Below are 25,843 nucleotides of genomic sequence, written 5' to 3' on the forward strand. Positions count from 1 at the left end.
GTTGAGTATATAAGAATGTAGAGGTCCTTTTTTTTTGTGTAGAATTTAGCAAATGTCCTAAACTATGTTCATTTTTAGAGCAGATTATAACACATCATGTGTAGATATTTTTTGTCGTTGTCATTGATAATTCATACACTGTTGTCTGGCATTACTTTCTTTTGTGAATTGTATAATAGCCATAGTGAAAATGAAGTTGTTTTGAAAAATCAATCCCTGTGTCTGTTTGTGCCAAACTCCCCTCTTGCTCCATGCAAATTTGACAAAATGTCGACTGGCTTTTCTGCATGCGTGTGTGTGTGTGTGTGTGTGTGTGTGTGTGTGTGTGTGTGTGTGTGTGTGTGCTTCAAACTGAGCGTGTATCCGTCCTGTTTGCTCCCTTATTTATTATTTGCCTCTCGTCTTTCGTTCTCTTTTCTTTCCGTTCTCTGCCTTTCATCACCGCCTGGATTCCCAAATGTAAAATGGCAGCAGCGAGGGAGACAGAGAGGGTGGCGGCGTACATTTTTAATGGAGGGCTTTTATTTTTTAACGAGCCTTCCTTCTCTCTTCCCTAATTCAGTTCAATGAGGAGGGAAGACGAGGAGACAGACGGAAGAGAAAAATATAAATAAATTACACGTAAAACTGATGTGCTGCTGCTGCGGTAGCTCAGATAGTCACCATAAACTACAGCCACGGCCATTTACCCACCGTCCCCTCAGGTTCAAGATATCTCATTGGATGGCTGATAAACCCAATCGTGCAGCCAATAACAATATGGAAGCATCGGTGAAATGATGCGATTTTACTAGCAGCTTGATTTTGTCAGCCACGACAGCAAGCTGCGGTAGAAAAGCTACGGTGAAAGCTACTAAGCAAATCTGGAGTTAAGATTATCTTGTCAAAGTGCACATTTGTTTTGTTCTGATTTTTGTCAGAGTTGCATTCAAGGACACTCGGGCATCTGTGATTTGATTGTAAACTGCTGGAAAGCATCGCATTCATGAGACGTGTCTGAAAATCAAACCCAGACAACAAAATAAGACTCATAATTAAGACGCACATATGACTGCTGTGAAAAGTATGAAGTGCATATTGTTTACTTGATTTAAAAAAAAAGGTTAGTAGAGTTGGCTGTTCAGCAGCCAACTCTCAAAAAACAGATGTTGGAGTGTCCTTGAATGCATCAACAGGAGAGTTTTCCAAACAGTCACTGATAACAACTGTATTATCAACAACAAAAGTAAAAAAACTGTTGTACTATTGTTGGTGTGATCAAGGACCCTCTGAAATCTGACAGTTGGTTGCTCAACACCAGACCAAAGTAATGATCATTTTCACAACATTCTGTGAGCCCGCAAGGAGCTTGCATAAAATCCAGTTAAAGGTAAGAAATGTGCACTGATTTAAATCAGAAAATATCTTTTCAAGAAATAAGTGTACAAGACTAAGGCCTAGTCCAAACCTACACGGGTATTTTTTGAAAACTGGTTCCTGTCCACCCAGCGTTGGCGTTAGCTCTAGATACAACATGACAATATAAATAACATGACATTGGATATGAATTATTCATAAATGGAGTTTTAATGGACACTGAAAACCTTTATCTACAGACTCTATCACTACATTTTGTTTTTTTAAAGAAACAGCAAGAGATAGAGGAGGAGGGGCTGAGGAGCGGCCATGCGCAATGTTGTTGATCAGTGGGAAGTGTGTTCATTTAACATATTTGTGTGTGTGTGTGTGTGTGTGCTGATTACACAGGAAGACAAGAAAGAGAAAGAAGAGAATTTCTGGGTCAAGAGACCCCTCTCTCTCTAACACAGACACAGAAACACACACACACACACACACACACACACACACACACACACATTTGTCATGCAGTTGTAAACAGTAGGGACAAGTCTGTCTCTCCTCCTGCAGTAACATGTCTGAGAGAAGAATGAACTCGGTCCATTTACTAACTCTGTAAATTGTAATATTTCAGCCCGTATTAGACGGATTTCGGCAATTTCCTCTTGTCGTATATATGTATTGTCGCAGCCCGAGAAAACACACCTCTGCAGAGGAGCAGACGCAAAGGAGGAGATGTGATATGAAGCAGGAAAGGTTCATGCTCAGGGGAGAAGGAATGGGATCAGCACATTTCCTGGAAATATGACCATTGGATCTTGATATTTACTTTTTTATTTGTGGAAAATCTTGTCCTAAAAGTGCAATTAAACTCCATGCCTTCTCTTTTCTGGGCGTTGTCCGTTTAAAAAGACTCTGTGGTGTCTTTCCACCTCCAAGATGAATCTCTTGTCGTCCATGGTGTTGTAGAAAAGACATATACGTCATTGGGGGGTGTCTTTTGATGAACTAACTGGATGCTGTTTCACTTCCTGCCCTGCTGTCTGAACATTCTGTGGCTCGCGTGAAAATAGACCTATCTTAAGCATTGACTTAAATGGCCATGATTGCTCGTGCTGAAACGCACTCCCCGGTGAAAAATAGGGGTTAGGGGTAGGGTTGGGTACCGAAACCCGGTTCCTACGCAACCAGGAGGAATCGGACCGGATTAGAACGTAAATTTTGGTTCCTCATTTAGGTTCCACTTAATGTGTATTTTCACGTAAAAATATCACCCTTTCTCTGTCTACCGTTAGCTAGCTACCGTAAATGTAGGCTACTTTTAAAATGCCATATTTTCCGTCTGGGCTCACCAAAACGGACATAAAAGCATATTAACCATTCACTGCACGTGATCGCTAGTAAACACATTACATCTTTGATGTCATTTTTCAGTTTTTCAAGAATTGGTTTAGGAATCGGAATCGTTTTAAAAGTACCGGCTCGTAAAACTCCAAACGATACCCAACCCTAGTTAGGGGTAAGAAGGTCAAAGTTGTAATAAATTGAGCGGTGCGCCACGCTAAGGGGTAGCCCTTCCTCCACGATGTCTCCAACGCTCTCCCCATAATAAAAACAAAGGCAGAGCCAGCGCAGAGCAGCTTCACCGCAGATCATGTGTTGGCGTCTCAAGAGGGTGGTGGAACGTACCACTTTAAGAAAGGGGGTAAAATAGTCCAAGTTGTGCTGGCCTTTTTAACAAGGCATATTCAACATTAAATGTTTTTTTTTTTTTTACAGGATTTAGTAAGTAGAGTAATTACACAATCACTGTCGACGCATGCTTGTGAGCTCGCCGCACCTCCCCTGCCACCAGGAGCAGACAGAAAGAAAAGGCCAAGTGATGAGAGTCGTCAGATTAGGTCATTTGATCTGTCCTTAGTCCCTTCTCTTCGTTCACTCCACTCCAACGAGGAAAAGCTACACCGACGGTGATCTGTGTTTGTCCTCGCCGTCAAACGCTTTCTGTTTTTGGACTTTAATCCGTCCTCTGAACGCCGAGTTTCGTTTTTTTTTAATCTAAAAGCATCCATTCCAGAAATCGATGAAGATGGATGGATGGATCCATTCCAGAAACCTCTCCGCCACACCTTCTGCCATAGATCTAGCCGATGCTCCGTCGCTATGATCCCTCCCCTCTTCCTGGCCCCTTTGGCTCTGGCTGGTGGACGTAAAACGCATCACTTCAGGACTACGGGAAAGTTGTTCATTTTTATGTAAAAGTCTCCACTACAGCCTTAGTTCAGTGATTTCTATTCATGTTACAATTTCTGTTCCCGGACAGTGGTAGCGACATTTTAAGATTAAAAGATTAATTTTCCTTTCAAAATCTATTAAAATGTATTAAAACTAAAGCAAAGACAATGAAAAAATCTTTTTTGTTTAATTGAAAAAAAACTTTTTTGTGAATGCAATACATTTATGTGGATGTGAATAACTACATTATACATTGGATTTTTAAACTGTAAACAAATTGGCCTGGAATTTACACTGGTCTACCCTTAACACGCTCTTTCTCACACACACACACACACACACACACACACACACACACACACGGTGGAACATTCTTCAAACTGAACAGTCCCTCCTCTGTGCAAACTGAACACTTGACAGAAAGCACCTGCTTTAGCGACGTCAAAATACACACACACACACACACACACACACACACACACACACACACACACACACACACACACACACACACACAGAGCCCAGTGTTGAGAACTTCCATGGGAGGAAAAGTACAGCAACATTTTCCAGCGGCGTGTCGTATGTAAGTATTTTTTTTCTTAATTTTCCGTGTAATGAGCAGAGTAAAGGACGACAGACTTTTAAACAGAGTAAAATGGAGGGAAGAGGAAGAAAGGTGCACTGGGAAATACGTCATTTGGAAAAATGTCATTATGAGGTAAACAATTTCTGAGTGAAATGCATCTGGTGCATGTGGTAATTTGAAATGAAAAAGACACCAGATTTGATTTAATCTTCGGTCATGTGGCTTTCGTGCTTTGATGCATATTTAAAATATGATTAGAAATAAGTAAATTAGTTAGTACCAACCTAGCATAAACTATTTGTATTCATGTTTCCTTGGATTAGGGCGGCAACAAAATCATGGTTGCAGCTGTCGCCGTGGTCCTGATGCACGCCCTGCTATGCCCTGTTACACGCTGCTACGCCCTGCTATGCCCTGCTCTGCCCTGCTCTGCCCTGCTATGCCATGAACTACTACAACTACTATTTCTAGTCACTGTTCCATTATGTTTATTGTGACTATTATTGCCACTGTTCATCACACCCCCAACCGGCACCGTCAGACACCGCCTACCAAGAGCCTGGGTCTGTCCGAGGTTTCTCCCTAAAAGGGAGTTTTTCCTCGCCACTGCTGCACTAAATGCTTGCTCTTGGGGGAATTACTGGAATTGTTGGGTCTTTGTAAATTATAGAGTGTGGTCTAGACCTACTCTATCTGTAAAGTGTCTCGAGATAACTCTTGTTATGATTTGATACTATAAATAAAATTGATTAGAACTGAATATGAACATCATAATATTAATTTATAAAATATTTTAAGTTTTGATGAATTTATGATTACTGTTTTGGTGAAAGCAGATATACATATTTTTCTACCAATTTTTTTTAATAAAATATATAGTTTTGCACTATATTTTGAAGAATTTTCTTTACAGTGATTTGTCATATTTAAAATTTTTAGATAGACACTGTAAACTATTAAAGTATACTTTAAATATTAAAGTATTTGGAAAGAGTGGTTTGATAGAAAAACAAATCTTAAGTCAAGGTCCACTTACTAGCCTTTTGCACTTTAAAAAAAATAATTTACAATTAGCCTGACAAGCCAGACCCACATCCAGATGTTGGGTCTGGGAACTCACCATTGGCAGGGCTCAATCCGAGGGGCGGGATAAACGGTTGTCTTTCAAATTCCCTCTGCACGCAATAGGATCGCGCTACAACCAACCAGAGCAAAGCTAGTTGATAGATTAAACTTTTGCCGTATCCGGTCGGCAAAACTCCGAACACATCTTCCTTTTTTAAGAATGACTTCAGTGCCGTTCTTTGTTCTTTTCTCAAAGAAAAGTCTTTCAGAGTCGCGGCCAAAAGCCGATTCAAAAGGCCGCTTTTCGCCAGCAGCAGCAGCCATCTTCTTTATTTTCAAGTAGCAGGGAATTCACGCGGAACCGTCGCAACTCTGCCGTCATTGTGTTAAGCCCGCCCACCGACTCTATTCACGATGTGATTGGCCTGACTAGAGTTTGGTTTTTCCATCTCGCAAGCCAACGGAGAGTTGCTAGACGACCCTGGCTGTAAATTACATTTGCTGCCGCTAGGGTGCGTCTAGATTTCTAGGCTAATTTACAATAGCTCCATGTAGACTTTTTTTTTTTTTAAATACATGTGCATGCCAAACATAACTTAGATTTTTTTATTTTTTAAATTATTTTCAAGTTATAGCTCATAAATTTTTTGTCATTTTACGTAACTATATTTTATACATTCCTATTATTTAGTATCAGAATAAGGTGTATTCAGTTATTTTATTCATTTTTGTCACAGTTGGCCCTCCATACAAATAGTGTTGAGAAAAATTTTAGCATCGTCATCGCTCGACCTGAGACCCTAAACCAAGTAATATTCTAAAAGGTGATTTAAACTTTTACCAAAGTAATTTTCTCGTAAGATACTTGTACTTTTACTCAAGTATTGCTTTCAAGTACTTTATACAAGACTGCCCAAGACGATTGTTAACGGTTTAAAGAAATGCAAACAACCCGGAGCGTTTTTTTATCCTCCTATCCTAGAATGTATGTGTGGACTAGCCAGACCTTATTCCACAGCGTCATTTTAAAACTATGGGTGTTAAAGGAACACGCCGACTTATTGGGATTCTAGCTTATTCACCGTATCCCCCAGAGCGGGGTCCATTAGATGTATGGACCCCGCCCGGGTCCATACATAACCGGACGGAGTGATTTGCTCGCAGCACCTGAGAAGCCCCGTGGTGAAGAGCAGAGAGTTCGCCTGGAGTCCGCTCAGAGTTGGAGTAATAATCACTCCGCCCAAGTAGCAGTGCTTCGCCTTCTGAGAATATAGTTCCCAGTTTATATACAGTTAGAAGACGGCTGTGTCTCATGTGACCTTGTTATTTGTACACGCTGTAACTATACAAATCACAACATGTAAGTAGGAACATGTTATTTTGTCACTTATTGGGAGCAGTAGGCTAGTTGGAACCGGTTACCGCCAGGATCTGTGCTAAGCTAGGCTAGCGGTGGGTGCATCAGACAGAGTTACGATACACACAGAGATGAGAAGGGTATGTATGGACTTATCTAAATCTGGGGGATACGGTGAATAAGCTAAAGTCCGAATAAGTCGGCGTGTTCCTTTAAAGTAATCCGCTGGTAAACAGCTGGTTTGGCCTCGACAACGGCAGAAAAAACAGCCTCGGAACAAACAAACGTTTATGGACTATGGGTGTCCATTGTACTTTTGGACATATAGTTTTTGAACAGTTTTAGAACGATGTGATAACAGATAGTTTATGATTGTACTGAAGGTAAATGGGCGATAGAAGATTTCCATCAGCTTATAGGAGTGCATTTAGCGACTGAGAAAAGAGGAGATTCAGAGTATTAAAAGGCATTAGTGTGTTTTACAGCAACGCGCTGCAGATTACGATCCGTTTCACCTACTGTACACCGCTTAATGGAGAGAGAGAGAGACATCTCTCACCCTTGACCTTACCCCTCGTTTCAGAGTCCCCCTCCAAACTGATTTCTCAACCGTATCATCACGTCACAACAACATAACAGAGCAAAAACGTGCTCTTAATCTTCTTTGTTTTGAGGGATATTTTGTTCATTTCTATAGTGCTTTGAAACTTTAAGAACAAGTGTTAAATAAAATGACTAGCTGGAATGATTTGAGCACAGAGAAAACATAAACCTAATTGGAAAGAAATGGAAAATGTCGGAACATGTGTGTGTATCAATGTCTGCCTTAATGCGTTTATGTGTTTGGGTGTGTATGATGCATTCACGTCTGTGTGTCTGTGTGTGTCTCTCTCTCTCTCTCTCTCTCTCTCTCTCTCTCTCTCTCTCACATCAGTCTACCACCTGTTTTCCCAGAGTTATGACCTCAGCCTGCAGGCTTCTCTGCCTAACACTGCCAAACTACATACAGCTGTAAATGTGTGTGTGTGTGTGTGTGTGTGTGTGTGTGTGTGTGTGTGTGTGTGTGTGTGTGTGTGTGTGTGCATGTGAGGGAGAGAGAGAGAGAGAGAGAGAGAGAGAGAGAGAGAGAGAGAATATGAGTATGTCAGGACAGGAAGATGAAATCAAAAGTGACAAAAAATATGCAATGGAGTAAACATGTAATAAAATGTTTGTGAAAGTGAAGAAAAAGAGAGAGAGAGATAGAGAGAGAGAGAAAGAGTGAATGCATGCATGAGAAAAAACAGAAAAGCCTCAATACAAACACAATGGCTTCGTTTTAGACATTACATCACTCCTTCCTCTCACTTCATTTTCCACTCATTTCTTTTTTTCAGTATATCTATTGAGTCGCTTTTCTTTTCGTTGAAACTTCCTGTTTACACTGTACACAGACACGCGTGCGCACGCACACACGCACGCACGCACACACACACACACACACACACACGCGTGTGCTATACCTAGGCCTGGGAACCAAACTTCAGTACTTTTGTGTACCAATTAAATTGTCTTTTGTCTGCAATAGGGTTGTATTGAAATAATTTACATAAACATAAACCTACAGTATTGTTAAATGACCCATGTCTATATTGAGGAATATTGAGATTATTAAAAGAAAACGTTGAATTGGGGATTTGGGGAGAGATACTTCTTGAAGCAGCAGCCCCTCCAATTAAACTACTACTAAGTGGCTCGTTGGAGGTATGCTTTTTACAATTGGTAACACACATTTCTCTATATTGGGTTCCCTTTTTTCTCTTTACAACCAAAACTCTTAATACACATCTCAGGATCAACTCTTGTACCAGAACACTGACAACATTTGACACCATTGGAAGGAAAAAGGACACCATCCTGGGACGGGCTATAAACCTCTCTGTGACTGGAAGAGAACATCATCCCATAAAATTAGAAAACGCTCGGGATTCTGCCTCACCTGCTCACCTTTCAAAGAGGTCATCAAATAGCTCAGTGTCCCATATACAGAATTTATTAATTTTCACTTTTAGATGTAGCAGAATGTAGCCAACTGCAGTCTAATTTGATGTCATGTATATGCTATAGTAGCACTGCTATCCACTGCTATGAGGCTATAGTGGAAATGTGTGTCATCAGCGCGGACCGACCCGCACCTATATGGAAAAAACATATTTTAGAGCCGCTGTGTTTTCAGTCTTAATGAGTTTGTTTGACTATCGGCCAATAATCCAGTGCCTGAATAAACACACACACACATGGGTCCTAATGACAACACAAGGAGCAATTTATGAGCTTCTGTGTGTGTGTTGTTTTTAAAGAGGCCATAGTAAACAGTGTTTTTCAACACATATCCTTCACTTTATTCTCCCCCCCCCCTATCCTTCACAAGAAGTTAACTTTGAATGTTTTCTCAGGCTGAACCACACGTGACTTCATTAAGATTTGTGTCCACATTTGTCTCTGGAGACGTCCAACGAGCACCTCAGAATGAAACTCAAAAAGTACAGTATATGTCCCGTACATTTGAAGCACTTTCTTTACCACAAACTTAAGATGACATCATAAGTCCAGAATGCACTGTCCCTGTAGCTCTGGTTTAGTCTCCACTAACTAACTCAGTTTGCCTCTTTAGCTGCAAAATGTTCCACCAGCTAGTTGACTTTTTGTCTGTCTGCAGTTTGGTGCTATAGGCAGGTTGTGTAGAGTATCAGAGCTTGTTTGCAGAAAACATCTGCCTGCTGCTGCTGGAAACAACATTACTGTAATGAGAGCGGTGAGACTGAACCAAAACTAAAACTATGTGCTAAAAGAAGCTAAAAGCGTACAGTTGAGGGTTCAGAAGTTTGAGGGACACCATTCACATTACATCTTATTTATTGTTAATATTTATTCAGGGCACCTTTAAGATTGAAGAAGCAGGAAATAATAAAAAAATACACACGTAAAAGGGGAGAAAGAGAGAGAGAGAGAGAGAGAGAGAGAGAGAGAGAGAGAGAGAGAGACAGCTGGACAGATATGCGTGAGAAGAACATAATCTCTGTGGGAGCCGGCCTGCGTGCGTGCTCTCACACACACACACACACACACACACACACACACACACACACACCCACAGAGACAAAGCTCCTGAACTACTGTAGTGAGAACAGTGCCAGTGCTAGCTGCTGCTAGCGTCTCCCAGAGGCTGCAGTGTTCATTACAGCAACAATACAACAACTGTTGGACAGAACAAAAGTCAAAATGGCTCGATGGTGTTTTAAGCCTCCAACGTCGCCTTCCAGGCAGCTAACCCTAACCTTAAACCTTAACGTAACCATTGCCACGTTGCCTGGAAGACCTAACACTGTCAACATGTCCCTTCTGAAGCCCAATGGATGACGTGGATGGTGTTGAAAAGGTCAGGACAGAGTGCAGAATATCTTGTGTGTTAATTTGCAGCAGTAACATCTGGTGAACGTGTTTGTGCGTGTGTGTGTGTGTGTGTGTGCGTGCGTGTGCGTGCATGCGAATATGCACAAACGCATAGCACAAATAAACAAAGCAGGTCTGCCTGAACATGTTCAGGCATCCGAATGTGTTTATACTGGCAGTGTTTTATAATGCTTTCTCTCTCTCTCTCTCTCTCTCTCTCTCTCTCTCTCTCTCGCCCTCCTACAGCTCCTTCTGTCACACAGCTGTTTGGTTCTTTATATTTACTGTTTCAAGTTAGCAACAAAAAATCCAAAATTAAATATGGAAACCATTACTGCTGTTTGTCTGACTTCATTTTCTCAATTAAACCTCCTCCTCTCCTGTTATGGTCCTCCTTTTTAACTTCATCTGTTTAAACCTCTGTCAATATAATAGTAGGTTAACTTTTATTTGACCGCTTGTAAGACTGTCCTTTTTTTCTTCTTCTTCACACTGTGATCCTGTGACAGTAGGCACTGTGTAGAACTGGTTCTTTTGACTCGCCACTTTGTTGGCGAGTCGTTGGTTGTTTCTCAGCTGTGTGAAGACGTAGATCACTTGTCAGTTTTAAATCCACTTCAAAAGGGCAATTCAAGAAAGTCAGACTTTCTTTTGCCAAGACAAATAATTTCGTCAAGCAACACATGCAAGATCATTAGGCTTCTTTCCGTGGAACTGGCCTCACTTTCCCTTTGTTAGATATGCAACCCATTTTTTAAGCCAAAACCTTTCCTGAGAAGATCAACTTCATAACAATAGACAAATAGCCATGGTTCAAGAACTTTTATCTCGCTTATCTTTATTTTGAGCTTCATCTTTCATTAGACGTATGGTCTGATAGTGCTTCCTAGAGGTATGAGTAATTTTTGCTCGGAGAATGGGATTTTTGCAGCCCCAACGGCAATTAATTTCATTTAATGTGTGTCAAGATCAGAAGAAATCAACGTGATCAGTACCACTAATGGTCTCCTTGTCCATCTTATTAAACCACATAAACAATCTTGAATACAAGTAAATAATCCCTGTCATTTTATTTACCTTGCATCCTGTCTTTTCATATTTTGTTGCCAGCCTGACTCACTTTTAAACAGATATTAAGAGTGAATATGAGCCCCGATGACATATTGAGTTTGACATATTTGCATGGTATTAAGTGTTTTTAACAAATAGCTCAATAGGAAGAGACTTTAGACATTCAGTGCTACAATATCTTAATAATAACATGTTTTCAGGCTTAGTGCGGATTATATTTCAATTTTTCAGATTTTGGCACTCCATCAGCTTAGATGTGCATGGATTTCCCTTTTTTTTTTTTTTAAAGCTAGAACTTTTCACTATCAACACTGAGGACCATATTTAGAGGGATTAATGGGACTTCTGTCCTCACCCTTACACTCATTTCTGCAGGTTTTATGCTCAGCAAGCATTTTTAGTAGGCTATATTTATCTATTTATTTACTTATTTACTTTTGTAAATGTAACCTTTGTAAAGTCACTTTTTATGAAATGTATTGTCTGTTTTGTCCATCTTGCCGTCTTGGCCATGTACTGTTTGTAATGTCCTGTCTCTCTTGTATTCTTGTATCTGTGGACAATACCGTTTTTTGTATTCATATTCGTATAAAAAAATGCTCTGGGTCCTACCATGAGGGAGTGTCTGTTGGCCGACAGCAGTCCCGTCCCGTACCCGCTGCTCAGAGCGCCCATAGCGCCGTTGTGCGTATGTGCGGCCCCAATGAGGTTGTGCATTTCACCGTGTCCGCTGGCCATACCCGTCGACGGTCCTACCGCGTGGCTCCGCAGTACGTGGATGGCATCGTCCAAACGCTCCAGGCGGTCCTCGATACGACTTTGCTGCAGAGTGACGGGACACAGAAAGAATGAGAAACCCGCTGAGGTTTTCTTACTTATCTCCGAGGATCTTCTAACTCTGGTCTGGTAATATTCACATTAACGTTACTAGCCGTATTGCAACGAGCTAGTTCAGCGTAGCATGCCTGACTAGAGTTTTCTAAATGAAATAGGATTAGTCCAACGAATCGTTCAGTTTGAAATGAATATATATATATATATATATATATATATTCATATGTTTGTATTCGACAAGTACACAATGTGTTGTGTGTGTGTGCGTACATACCAGAGAGTGCAATGGTGCCTCATAGTTTGGCGATGACGCTCCCTGTCCGCCGTTCCTCGACCAGACAGCTGAACTGGCAGCTAGGAGAGAGGAGATAAGGAGACGTCATCAGGAGAGGAGATGGGGAACAGGCAGATGACAGCGGGAGATTAAAAGCAAGGACGCATGACAGGATTCAGAGAGCAGGGAGACATGAGTATTTTGTGTTTTCGTTTAGTTTAGTTCAAACGGGCATCCCTTCATCTGCATGTATGTTATGTGATAGACTGCCGACCTGTCCAGGGTGTATCCCGCCTCTCACCCAATGCAAGCTGGGATACACTCCAACCCATCTGCGACCCTGCACAGCGTGCAAGTGTGTATAGAAAATGGATGGATGTCTGTGTGGATTAGAGCACAAACCGCTTCTCCTTTGATATGTCGCTAAAAAGAAACCACTCAATGTAGCACCACATGGCAGACAAAACATCTTTACACACAAGGAGTGTTTCATTGTATCCACTTGTGGTACTCGGACATAATAAACCGAGAGATGAGGAAGAAAAGACAAAACAAACCAACTCATATCTCATAGCAGAAATGCTAATATCAGGCTTTTGTCTTTGAAAAGGTACAAGTGGTTGATTAGCATGGCCCCTTTGCAGAATAAACAAGCATTGTGTCTCTGTTCTTTTCTGCTTTTGTGTTTGCCGTTGCTCTGAAGGGTCCTATCTGAATCGACAGGTCCCATTAGCTGGTAGACAGACACAGCGACTGAGTGTTGACAGGCTGGTATATGGAGGCCTTTCAATAGCGTTTGGGTTTCAAATATGAGACAAAATTTAAAGCACCAATTTCACCCATATCACTACAAACACATGTTGACGCCCAAGTTGTAGCCGGCCATGCAGATAGATTGGGTTTTAATTGGGTTTTCTTTGTCCAAGTTTTGAAGGTAGCTATCTCTTTCATTCACCACCACAATAACAGGTGGTGAATGGAAACAAAATATATTTGATACACTCCTAAGTAGAGCTGGGCGATACGGAGACCAAATACATCAATGTCGATATTGCGGCAATATTGTAGGGTTGACTTTTGATGCTTTCACAAAAGCTTTTACAAAATATTTGTTGAGACTTTTGATTAATCAGTAATGTGGATACAATAATTAAATCACTCCTACAGATTTAACCCGATTGACTTCAAAATTGGTCAGTACAATATAAAGACCTTAACGAAGCTTTTATGTTTTCGTTCAACGGTGTGGACGTGGCAAGGTGGCAAATCTTCATGTTACGCCGCGAAACAAGAAGTGGTTGCAATACATTGTATCCATCACCCCTCACTCTACGCACTGTTCGATTATTGTGCAAATGCAGGGCCATGTTGACCAGCGTCCTACCAATATGAGGGGCCCGTTCATCGTTGCTTGCAGCTTTCATTATCTCCTTTTCTCATTCCTCATCTCCTCTCCTCCTTTATTCCCTTTTCTTACCCTTCCATGCTTGTTCTGCTCGTCTTTTCTCCTCTTACATCCTGTCTGCCCTCATCGCTGATCTCTCCTTTGTAACGCTGATCTCATCTCATTAGCTTGTGTTTCTCCCGTTTTTTTTAATTGTCTTCCCATTTTGTCTCACGGTCTCTTCTCTCCCCTCTCCTTTATTCATATTACATGCTCATTTCCATATGCTAATTAAAGAATAATCACCTGGGTACATTCATGTGCAAATACAAATATATGTATTAAATGCCAGGGTAAATTGTTCCAAGTCCAACACAGTAAAACAACCTCACAGAATTAGCCTTGGATATCAATTTGCATGTAGTTTGCTTTAATAGGCTTCATTTCTAATTTGTAAAAAGCGGTGTAACTCTGACACAATGATAAACACCAATTATGGTTTAGCAGGCAATATCCGAGGCAGCTATAATGAGGATGAGGAGGAGAAGGAAGACGGGAGGGGAGGGGGCTCATGTTTGCAGAGCCGGTAGGTTTGTGAACGATTTGTGGAAGTGGTGCTCGTAATTAAAGCTATCAGTCACAAGGCGCGGCACAGAAATATCTAACGGTGTGTGTAGCCGCGGCAATTAGAGACAAATTTGACACAACTATTATTAGGAAAAGTCATTTTTCATTTTAAGGAGCAGCGAGAGTTTTCAACATCAGCTATGAGGAGGAGTAATTGGTGGAAATAAGAGGAAGAGGATGGAGAGGAAACAAAGCAATTATGAATGTGTTTTTATGGTCTTATATTACGCCAAGTAATATAAGAGTAAAAGTACCTTGTCAGACAAAATCTACTGTATGAACTTCAGTCTGGATTTAGCATATTCTACTGAAACCTTGTCGACAAAACTTTGATGAAGGAAAGTATGTGGGCATGATTCTTCTTGATTTGCAAAAAGCCTTTGATACTGTAAACCATGCAATGCTACTATCCATGCTACAAAGTATAGGCTTCAGACATACTGCTGTGAAATGGTTCACCTCTTACCTCACTGGAAGAACTCAAGTTTGTGATGTTGAGGGGACCATATCAGATCCTCAGGATATTACTTGTGGGGTGCCCCAAGGTTCAATCCTTGACCCCCTTTTATTTTTAGTTTATATCAATGACATGCCAGCTGCGGTAAAATGTAAGCTGCATTTATATGCTGATGACTCTGCATTACTGGTCTCTGGGAGTGATATCAGTGAGATTGAGAAGACTCTAGGTAATGAATTAGATAGTGTTAGCAAGTGGCTCATAGACAACAGGCTTTTTATTTGGAACAAAAAAGGAAGTTGTCCAGAACAAATGCACTTAAGGTCACATGTAATGGCACTGAAATAGTGTCTCAGAAAAGTGTCACATACCTGGGCTTAACATTAGAGCAGTCATTAACCTGTAAATGTATTGCTGACAAAATATTATCCAATTGTGCCGGTAAACTGAAATTCCTGTATTGCAGGACAAGGCATCTACATTTTTCTATCAATAAATTACTGGTTGTATCACTGATTCAATGTCATTTTGATTATGCATGTTCTGCCTGGTACTGTGGATTATCAGTTAAACTTAAAAACAGACTGCAAGTAATGCAAAATAATGTTATCCGCTACCTGTTAAATGCACCCCCCCCCCCCAAGACTCATATTGGTAGAGATGCTTTTAAAAGGGTAGGACTGCTGCCAGTAAATGTTAGAGTGGAGCAGTTAAAGTTGAATCATTATGTATAATGTCCTAAATGGCTCTGCTCCCAAATATTTACACTCTCATATAAAAATGGTTCATACACAGCATAATCACAATACTAGGGCCAGTGTCCGTTCTTGTAAAGTGCCCAGAGTCAACAATGCAGCTAGAAGTGCTTTTTTCTATACAGGTATAACATTGTGGAATGTGTAAATACCAGAGGGGCTTTTAGACATCAAGTTAAGGCATTTTATGGAATAGAGTAACCAATCTTTTTTAATTAGAATAGACTGATTATTTTATGTGATCTGTGATTTTCTGATTTTAGAATGCTTTTGAACCTTGGGTGATTTGTGTTAAATATTATTGTCTTTGTCATGTGTTAAATGTTCTAACACCAAGGACCTTGTTGGAAATAAGTGTTTTTTAACATGTTATCCTTTGGATTATGTTGTCTGTCAAATCCAAAATAAATCAAATCCCAAAAAAAAAAAAAGTGATTCCACTTAATGAGTAAAAATCCTTTTTAATAAAACTAGCTGTATAGCTTTGGTTAAATGTGTACCTTTTAATTTGTCTAAATACCTTTACTCTTCTTCCCAGAGCTGTATTTTAAGTCATTTGAAAAAGAGGTCAAGTCAGATCAAATGTCATTTACAACAAGTTTAAGTCAAGTCTCAAGTCAATTGAATCAAGTTCAAGTTCAAGTAGTTATTTTAAACTAGTCCAAGTTAAGTTTAGTCAAGTCAAGTCTAAAGTACATTTTTGAAACCAAATGTCCAAGTCAAGTCTCAAGTCATGTGAAACAAGTCATGTCTTAAGTCATGTGAAACAAGTCCAAGTCAAGTCTCAAGTCATGTGAAACAAGTCATGTCTTAAGTCATGTGAAACAAGTCAAGTCTCAAGTCATGTGAAACAAGTCCAAGTCAAGTCTTAAGTCGTGTGAAACAAGTCAAGTCTTAAGTCATGTGAAACAAGTCCAAGTCAAGTCTCAAGTCATGTGAAACAAGTCAAGTCTTAAGTCATGTGAAACAAGTCCAAGTCAAGTCTCAAGTCATGTTAAACAAGTCAAGTCTTAAGTCATGTGAAACAAGTCCAAGTCAAGTCTCAAGTTATGTTAAACAAGTCAAGTCTTAAGTCATGTGAAACAAGTCCAAGTCAAGTCTCAAGTTATGTTAAACAAGTCAAGTCTCAAGTCATGTGAAACAAGTCAAGTCTCAAGTCATGTGAAACAAGTCAAGTCTTAAGTCATGTGAAACAAGTCCAAGTCAAGTCTCAAGTCATGTGAAACAAGTCAAGTCTCAAGTCATGTGAAACAAGTCAAGTCTCAAGTCATGTGAAACAAGTCCAAGTCAAGTCTTAAGTCGTGTGAAACAAGTCAAGTCTTAAGTCGTGTGAAACAAGTCCAAGTCAAGTCTTAAGTCAAGTCTTAAGTCAAGTCTCAAGTCATGTGAAACAAGTCCAAGTCAAGTTTCAAGTTTCAAGTTTCATTGTTATTTGTGTAATTCCTATTCCATACCAAGTCAGTTCTGCCTTTTAGTTTTTGGTTCTGCGAAACACAGCATAGCTGCTGTGTTGTAATTGGACGGTGAGTGTCATGTGCTACCTGTGAGGGAGGGCGGGGAGCCGACTGGGGTGGAGGGATTGGACGAGAAGCTGTTATTCGTGTGGTCTGGGGAGTAGATCTGAAAAACATATATATATAGAAGTCAGAGAAGTACGTAGAACAACATCTAGAGATAGATGATTACTCTAAAAGTTCCAAAGAATATTAAAAAAGACAAATACAATAGAAAGACAAATTAAGAAATAATTAATAAAATACTAATTACTACTATAATAATAAAATACTGAACAGGTATCTCACATTTGAATGTGTGTGCTACACTTACCGATGCGAGTGCCTTCCCTAAGGCGTCTCCTGTCTGAGAGCTGCTGGCTGCTGCGCTCGGCGCTCGGTTAGCTGTGACACACACACACACACGCGGGAAAAAGAGGCACGTATTCTTGAAAATAAGGATGTTGTTTACTACATATTTTGATTATTAAGTCGATGTGTTCCACACTCAAATTGGTAAAACATATTCATTAACACTAATTCACATACAAATCCAATTCTGTTACTATCATAATTGATTTGTCTTCCTTCCAAATTGTGTAGCAGTTGTGCCTGGTTTCCTTTTTAATCTGTATTTGTTCTTTCTTACACTGCAGGAAATAACACAAGGAGTAGAAGAAGTGGAAGCTCCCAATGGCATTTTTTATGCATGTGGATTTTGTCCAATGGACAGTAAGTCGACACATTGATTCAAAACTCCTGTCGGCAGATCACAATGCATCTCTTATGTGGAGCAGTTTATACTTTGAGCAGAGCATGGGTATGCAAAATGTTGATGCTGACACAGAACATTTGATGGTGTGACCCTTCTCAAATAATGTGACAAGAATCAGGGGCAGAATTCAATAGGAACTGACATTCTACATCTACATTTGTTCCCATTTTAAGTGACTGACAGCATGTGTTTGTGCAAATGCTGGACTTCAAAACAACTAAATCTGTTTCACACACTCAAAAAGCACTGAGGCCAGAGAGGAAGGAAGTGACCTCACAGGACCAGATGAGCGCCCACACACACACACACACACACACACACACACACACACACACACACACACACACACACACACACACAAAGAAACAGAGAGACTCTGACATGCTCACAGCTCATCTCTCCTGATAGCAGATCCCAGATGGAAAGTTTACGCTCGCACACACAAGTTAAAAACGTGCACGTCACACAGACACAGCAAAACACATCCTTTCATGGCAAATGAATCCATTACAAAAATTGGCAGGACGGGACTTCTTTAAGCTGTTAGAGAGAGAGAGAGAGAGAGAGAGAGAGAGAGAGAGAGAGAGAGAGAGAGAGAGAGAGAGAGAGAGACAGACAGAGAGATAGGGATGAAGACAGAGAGAGAGACAGGAAGCAGCATATGTTTTGGGGTTAAAGCCTCATGTCTCACTCACGCCATACCACTGGCCTAGTAAACCATCCAAGGGTTTACTGCCACACGCACACACACACACACACACACACACACACACGCACACACGCACACACACATACACACACACACACACTTGCATCCTGACTTAATTTAGAACATGTGCAGGAGAAAATCTTTTTTCATAAATGAGATGAGAGCTTATAGCTGCAAAGGAGGAGAGCATTCAGAAGATGAAACTGATTTTGAAGATTTTCTGTGTTTATTTTTGTGTGTCCATCAAAGATAAAAGACAAACATCTAGTTATTTAAGTTTGCATATTTATTTATTTATTTATTTTTTTTGTTATGCATTTGGTTATTTTTATTTCTTTAGTTCTTTCTTTATATACTCTAGTAAATGTTTGCTCCCATTTGCTCCAGGCATTACTGTAAATAGCCAGTTCCTTTGCCATGTCCCAATTCCATATTCCATATTAGTTGTAGCACTGCGTTTTTGCAGTTAGTTTACAAGGAATCAATGTACTTCAACTTTTTGTTCTAAAAAGGAAATGAACATTTTATGTTTTCTTCTTCTTCTTGGAGCTATGTCATCATTATCCACTATTTTATTTGCAGCTGTGAGTAGCTCCTCAACTTCCTCTTAGCATTGCACAGTGGGACCATCAACAGCACAATAATAAACATAAAGCTTTCTTTTTTTGGTAATTTTCTAAACAAATGTGTTTGCCGGTTTATTTGCATATATGGAAAATAAAAAATGGATCGCAAAAAAGTAGGAGTTGCAGTGGTGGTGCACTGATGAGGACATGATCCCTCACCACCTTCCCACCAATAGTGTGCATTGGAACGCACGACAAAGCTGGGGATGGAATTCTTGGGTTGCATCCAAGATTGAATACTCTGCACTACATACTCAATGTATACATTCGATCAACATACTTTTGTGTAAATGAACAGTAGTGTGTATCTTTTCGGAAGCACTAAGCTGTAATTTTCAACGTCACCTCCTGAGAGTCTCCTTGCCGTTGGGAGCAGCTTTATCGCCAGATCACTGAAAAAGGCAAATAACTAGACCAACAGTCGCCGGTATCAAAATCGCAGATTTAAGTATGTAGAAATGTAAATCAGAGCGTTATTGACGTTACAGAGCTCCTTGGCTTCTGTCCGTTTGTCTGTCATGAACGTTGTCGTTACTACCGCGATGCATTGTGGGATACTTTTGCCGGCGTAGTGTCCAGTATATTTCACCGGAAACAGTATGCAATTTAAGTACTATTGGTTTCATTATAAGATTTTTGACATGTTTTTTATTCAAATTACATACTGCTGGACCTCAAATGATATTACACCCTCTTTTGAAAAATTAAACACTCACATCCCGCGGACGGAAGAAAAAATGTACAGTGTGTTTCTTCACAAAGAACAGCAGCTGTGTTGAGTTTGGATTCATGTCATTTACAATGGACATGAATTGTCACGTTGGAAAAGAATGATCAAAATGTCCACTGTAGCATGGCTGCAGCTAACAGTTCTTTTCATTATCGATAAATCTGCTGGTTATTTTCTCGGCTAATTGATTAAACACTTGGTCTATAAAACATCAGAAAACAGTGACATTTTTTTACAAAATTCTAGAGTCCAATATGACTTCTTTCAGCATGTCTCCGAACAATTACGTTCCCATACTGTACAACTAAACTGCATTCTCAATTTCGTTTCGAGGGAAACATATTTTCTCCCGGATTACGTTTGTTTTTGACGTATCACAAATACCATTCTTATCAAAGCCGTGTAGAGACGAGGCTGGGGTGGATGGAAACAAACAGGAATTGTATCCAGGAGACCACTGTTTGTGTCCAGCGTGAAACCAAAAGTCAACGTTGACTTAGTTAAACTTACATACCTAAGTTTACTTACGTAACATACTTAACTTACCTCACGCACCTAATGTACTTAACTTATGTACATAACTTACGTAACAAACGTACTTTATTTGAACCCAAACCATGATTTTTGCCTAAACCTAACCAAGCAGTTATGTTGCCTAACCCTGACACAGTAGTTTTGTTTCAATTCACAACGCTAACCACGTGTTTAAAACGCCGATAGTTTCACAACATGCGCCTGTTGCTGGTACTAACGTAATACGGAAGAAAATATGTTTCCCTTGGTACGTAATTGAGAATGCAGTTTAGTTATATAGAAAGGTAATTTTTAGGAGAAAGGTTTGCTTCTTCAGATATCTTCTTTTGTCTGTCCAATTGTCCAAAACGCTTGATTATCAAGACAGTTCGACAGTTAATCGATTAATTGATTATAGTGAAACAAGACAAACAAGATCATCATCGAGGGGAGACTGTAATATAAAACATTGCTCAACAAAATCTGCTTTATCAGTCACAGCAACAAAACAGTGGACTGTTATCCCAAATAATAGAGAATGTAGTACTCTTAGTCGGTTTAAAATTAATGTTAAAAAATGGTTTAAAGACAGACATTAAAGCTTTAGTGTGTAACTTTTTGATATTATTGAACGTCTGTTACATTCAAGTCATTGTCAAATGAGTTGCTACAAAGCTAATTAAGACTATCAGCTCCACAACTCTCTCTGTATTTCTCAGTATCGCTATGTTCAGAAAATTGTGTCACCCAGGCGACTTTTGCGCGCAGAAACTCGAGTAAAGATAATTACCTCTTCTGAAGAGTCCATCATGTTTTTTTTAATCCTCCGTTTCCTCCTTGGCTACTAACAACTGTGTGGAGGAGGGTTGGGGGTTGTGCGCGATCACGGAAGGCTTGTATCATGTGGACGCGCCGACAATGTTGTTGTCATTACTTAGAATTCCTCATGGGGGAGACAGAAACTACACACTATATCTTTAAGTGTTTAAATGGATACGCTCTAGCCGGTCCTACAGGCGTATTTATGAATGTTATGATAATTTAGCATTTTTATATTGTTAGATATGCGTTATATACATGCTCAGGGACAACAGATGTAAGTTAGCCAGTTGTGCTATATCTGGTGCACTTCATTTATTGTACATTGTCCATTTATCAAGTATATCAATAAATGAAAAGACACGGCTCGTTGTTGCAGAGCTACACTAAATACTTTGTATCCATTCCTGTGGTATTAATCCACTTCAATGTGTTCCGGTCACTTTCCTTTTCCCCACAATATAGACACGTCCAACACTGTCGAGCTAGCAAGCAGGCACTGAGAGCTGACAAGAAATATATAAGAGTTGATAAGAAAATTATATTTTCCAAATCAATTGTAACTGGCATGAATCCATAGTACTGTAGTTGCTGTTCACCCACTCCCAGAGAAACGTCTGTAAACACTGTGCATCCGTGTTTAAGGGTTCATGTGTGCACACACGTTTTTCATGAGTTTATATTTAAACAACAGCGTCATGTTTTTTATTAGCTTCATGTTGTGTTTACACTCATCTGCGCGGGCTCGTGTGCGTGTGTGTTTGTGTGTGTGATATCTTTGTGGAATGTGGTCGGTGTCTTCCCATGAAAACAAACTTTCAATCTGTTTCTTATTGCTTTCCTATTTGTTCTATGGGATTGAAAGCAAGGGGTCCATATGGCACGGTGTGTGTGTGTGTGTGTGTGTGTGAGTGAGTGTGTCTGTGCGTGTGTGTGTCTCAGGGATGTCAAGGTTACGCCAAAATGGAGTAAAACTGTTTTTCAGTTTTCGTACCTCCTGCCTTCTCCCCTTAGTTTTTAAGTGCTTTAAATCTTCCAAGTCTAATCACTGACACTTATAACAAGTTAATTTGCAGTAAATAAAAACGAGGTCTTCTGACTACAAAGGGCCGGTTATGTTGTCTTTCAAGTGGTAACTGCGAGTCGTTCATCTGTGGATTATTCCAAGGTTGAAACACAAACACAGCGAGTGCATCCAAGTCATTACTCCAGGATGACAACATCAAACTGATCAGTTACTTTTACAGTTTTATAATCTTGTCTACTCCCAAACAATGAGTAAAAGTTGCTGCAGATAGATTTATGATAAGAGTAGTCAACGTTGCACTTCCGGAACAGATCTTTACTCTCGCAAGGATCCTGGAGGGAGCCTGGGAGTATGCCCAACCAGTCTACATGTGTTTTGTGGATCTGGAGAAGGCGTATGACCGGGTGCCCCGGGAGATACTGTGGGAGGTGCTGCGGGAGTACAGGGTGAGGGGGTCCCTTCTCAGGGCCATCCAATCTCTGTACGACCAAAGCGAGAGCTGTGTCCGGGTTCTCGGCAGTAAGTCGGACTCGTTTCAGGTGAGAGTTGGCCTCCGCCAGGGCTGCGCTTTGTCACCAATCCTGTTTGTAGTATTTATGGACAGGATATCGAGGCGTAGTCGGGGTGGAGAGGGGTTGCAGTTCGGTGGGCTGGGGATCTCGTTGCTGCTTTTTGCAGATGATGTGGTCCTGATGGCATCATCGGCCTGTGACCTTCAGCACTCACTGGATCAGTTCGCATCCGAGTGTGAAGCGGCTGGGATGAGGATCAGCACCTCTAAATCGGAGGCCATGGTTCTCAGCAGGAAACCGATGGAGTGCCTTCTCCAGGTAGGGAATGAGTCCTTACCCCAAGTGAAGGAGTTCAAGTACCTTGGGGTCTTGTTCGCGAGTGAGGGGACAATGGAGCGGGAGATTGGTCGGAGAATCGGCACAGCAGGTGCGGTATTACATTCAATTTATCGCACCGTTAGACTGAAAAAGAGAGCTGAGCCAGAAGGCAAAGCTCTCAATCTACCGGTCAGTTTTTGTTCCTACCCTCACCTATGGTCATGAAGGCTGGGTCATGACCGAAAGAACAAGATCCAGGGTACAAGTGGCCGAAATGGGTTTCCTCAGGAGGGTAGCTGGCGTCTCCCTTAGAGATAGGGTGAGAAGCTCAGTTATCCGTGAAGAGCTCGGAGTAGAGCCGCTGCTCCTTTGCGTCGAAAGGAGCCAGTTGAAGTGGTTCGGGCATCTGGTAAGGATGCCCCCTGGGCGCCTCCCTAGGGAGGTGTTCCAGGCACGTCCAGCTGGGAGGAGGCCTCGGGGGAGACCCAGGACTAGGTGGAGGGATTATATCTCTAACCTGGCCTGGGAACGCCTCGGGATCCCCCAGTCGGAGCTGGTTAATGTGGCCCGGGAAAGGGAAGTTTGGGGTCCCCTGCTGGAGCTGCTACCCCCGCGACCCGACCCCGGATAAGCAGATGAAGATGGATGGATGGATGGATGGAACGTTGCACTTCCGTGATTGTTCAGGAGCCGCCAAAAATTCTGCCGGATGTCTTTCATTTCGGCTGGATGTCTGTCACCTTCTGCTTTCTTTGTGTTGGCGTTCTAAACTCCGGTGGATTTATGAGGACTATGGTTAACTGCTCCTCAGATCTCTGCAGGGTAAATCCAGACAGCTAGCTAGACTATCTGTCCAATCCGAGTTTTCTGTTGCATGACTAAAACAACTTTTAAATGTACACGTTCCACCAAAACAAGTTCTTTCCTGAGGCTATTTTGCAGAGGCACTGTTGCTCCGTGCGGCACCTAGCGCTGCCCAAGAAGATTGTGATTGGTTTAAAGAAATGCCAATAAACCAGAGGACGTTTTTCTCCCATCCCGATATGCTGTGTGGACTAGCCAGACCCTCCTCTGCAGTGTGGAGGAAGGTCTGGCAATGCGAGACTATGATAAGAGTGAAAGTTTACACACAGCAGAGCTTATTTACGTCTTTGGCAAAAGTCAAGTCCAGTCATTAGGGAGTCAAGTGTTAAGTAAGTGCAGTGTCAAAGTCAAGTCCAAGTCAGGAGTCAAGTCAAGTCCTCATTGTTGTGACCTAAGTCTGGCCCAAGTCCAAGTCTGAAGTCTTACGTCTACAGCTCTGACACACATATATGCAAAAAATAATTTGTCTATAGGCATTCAAACAAGTCAAATACGCCTTGACATGAACATGTGGCCGCACACCAGTGGTCACATACTATTAATAGATAAACACGAGTCTGCAGCCATACTAGCAGGCTGTGCTTCTGTACTTTGAGCTACTGTCAGCATGCTAACATACTTACAATGACAAAGCTAGCATGCTGAGGTTTAGCAGGTAACTTGTTTATCTTGTTAGCAATCTCAGTTCAGTGCGTGTGCATGCTAACATTTGCTAATTAGCACTAAACAAAAAAATACAACTGACATTAAGGGCAATGCCATTCGTTTTTATGTATTTGGTCATGAACCAAAGACAGATGATGGCGCTAGAGAGAAAGTCAGGAGCTCACCGAAGTGATTACAGGTTATCCTGAATGGGACACGGATGTCTGGAATTGTGAATCCATTCAATAGGTGTCGAGACATTTCGCTAAAAACTGAAAAAGTCAATCTCATGGTTGCGCTAGAAGAAAAATTGGGGGGGGAATCATCTTCTGGGGACATGATTATTTGTACAAAATTCCATGGTAATCCATTTACTAGATGTTGACAGAGTGTGTGAGCAAGGTAGATGGGGCTAAATTTGACAGGAAGTAGCTCAGTTCAACAAGTGTCTATTATCCAAAAGTATAATTGCAACTCAATTTTAAAAAGCAACTGCACCATTTCTTGATAACCATTTTGTAGGAGCCAAAATAACAGTTTTTCTTTATATTTAAAGAACAATAGCTATCATTTCAAGACTGCCTATATTTTGGATATAGTTCTGATCCACTGATTTTGATTGACAGCTAGGTCACTAATCGCCCACACCATAGTAACTGTGGGTGCGGTATAGTTAATAAAGAGAAGTTGGAAACAAGAGTGGAACGTTTTTTGGAGTCCTAGCTTTAGTTGAGACCAAAAACAGTTTTTAAACCAAGGAGTCATCCTGTTTCATCTTATTTGATATCATTTAAGAAACCATCGGTATTATTTATTTTTCCCTGATTCACGCACATGCTACATTAGCCTACAACGTTTCGGTAGGATAGAAAGATATATTTCTACAGGTTAGGATATTTGAGTTTAGATCCACAAATAAATAAACAACGGTGCGTTAAAATCACTCTTCTATTCCTGGGGCAGTGGCTATAATTTTGAAACGCAATAGCCACTACACATTTCTTCAAGATACAAATGGACACCCGTGTCTTACCCATGATGCTTTCTGTGCCGTTGGTGGAAGCGGTGCAAGAGGCGGTGCTGTAGTGATTTCCCCCGCCGCCGCTCCCTCCCCCTCGGTGGAAGCTGGACATAGGAGGAAGGCTGGAGCTGATATCTGCAGACGAGTGTGACGGGTAGCTCTGCAGAGACACGGACAGAACTAAATGAAACTCAGTTTAACAAGACAAGGATAAACTACCGCAAAACAGTAAATACTGCCTACGAAGAGAATAAACAAAACAGAAGTGGTGAAAACCATGAAGCCTCTTTTATTCATTTGAAGGAATTACCATATAGTGACCTTTGACATAGTTACAGCTTTACATTTGTGTGTAATTGTCATGTAATATAATATA

General features: G+C 40.9%; 1 protein-coding gene across 4 annotated transcripts in view; it reads right to left on the reverse strand.

Moving 5' to 3' along the window:
* Window positions 1-25,843, reverse strand: part of tcf4 (transcription factor 4) — a 318,467-nt gene that overhangs the window by 22,444 nt on the left and 270,180 nt on the right. For all 4 annotated transcript variants that reach the window (XM_078271791.1, XM_078271789.1, XM_078271792.1 and 1 more), the window contains 5 exons: window positions 25,480-25,627; window positions 17,243-17,313; window positions 16,957-17,035; window positions 12,193-12,272; window positions 11,697-11,906 (listed from right to left, as the gene is read on the reverse strand). In XM_078271791.1, the coding sequence (XP_078127917.1) occupies window positions 11,697-11,906; window positions 12,193-12,272; window positions 16,957-17,035; window positions 17,243-17,313; window positions 25,480-25,627 (588 nt within the window). The remainder of the gene's footprint in view (window positions 1-11,696; window positions 11,907-12,192; window positions 12,273-16,956; window positions 17,036-17,242; window positions 17,314-25,479; window positions 25,628-25,843) is intronic.

This window comes from Sander vitreus, chromosome 16 (assembly GCF_031162955.1).
Source record: "Sander vitreus isolate 19-12246 chromosome 16, sanVit1, whole genome shotgun sequence".
Classification (NCBI taxonomy): domain Eukaryota; kingdom Metazoa; phylum Chordata; class Actinopteri; order Perciformes; family Percidae; genus Sander; species Sander vitreus.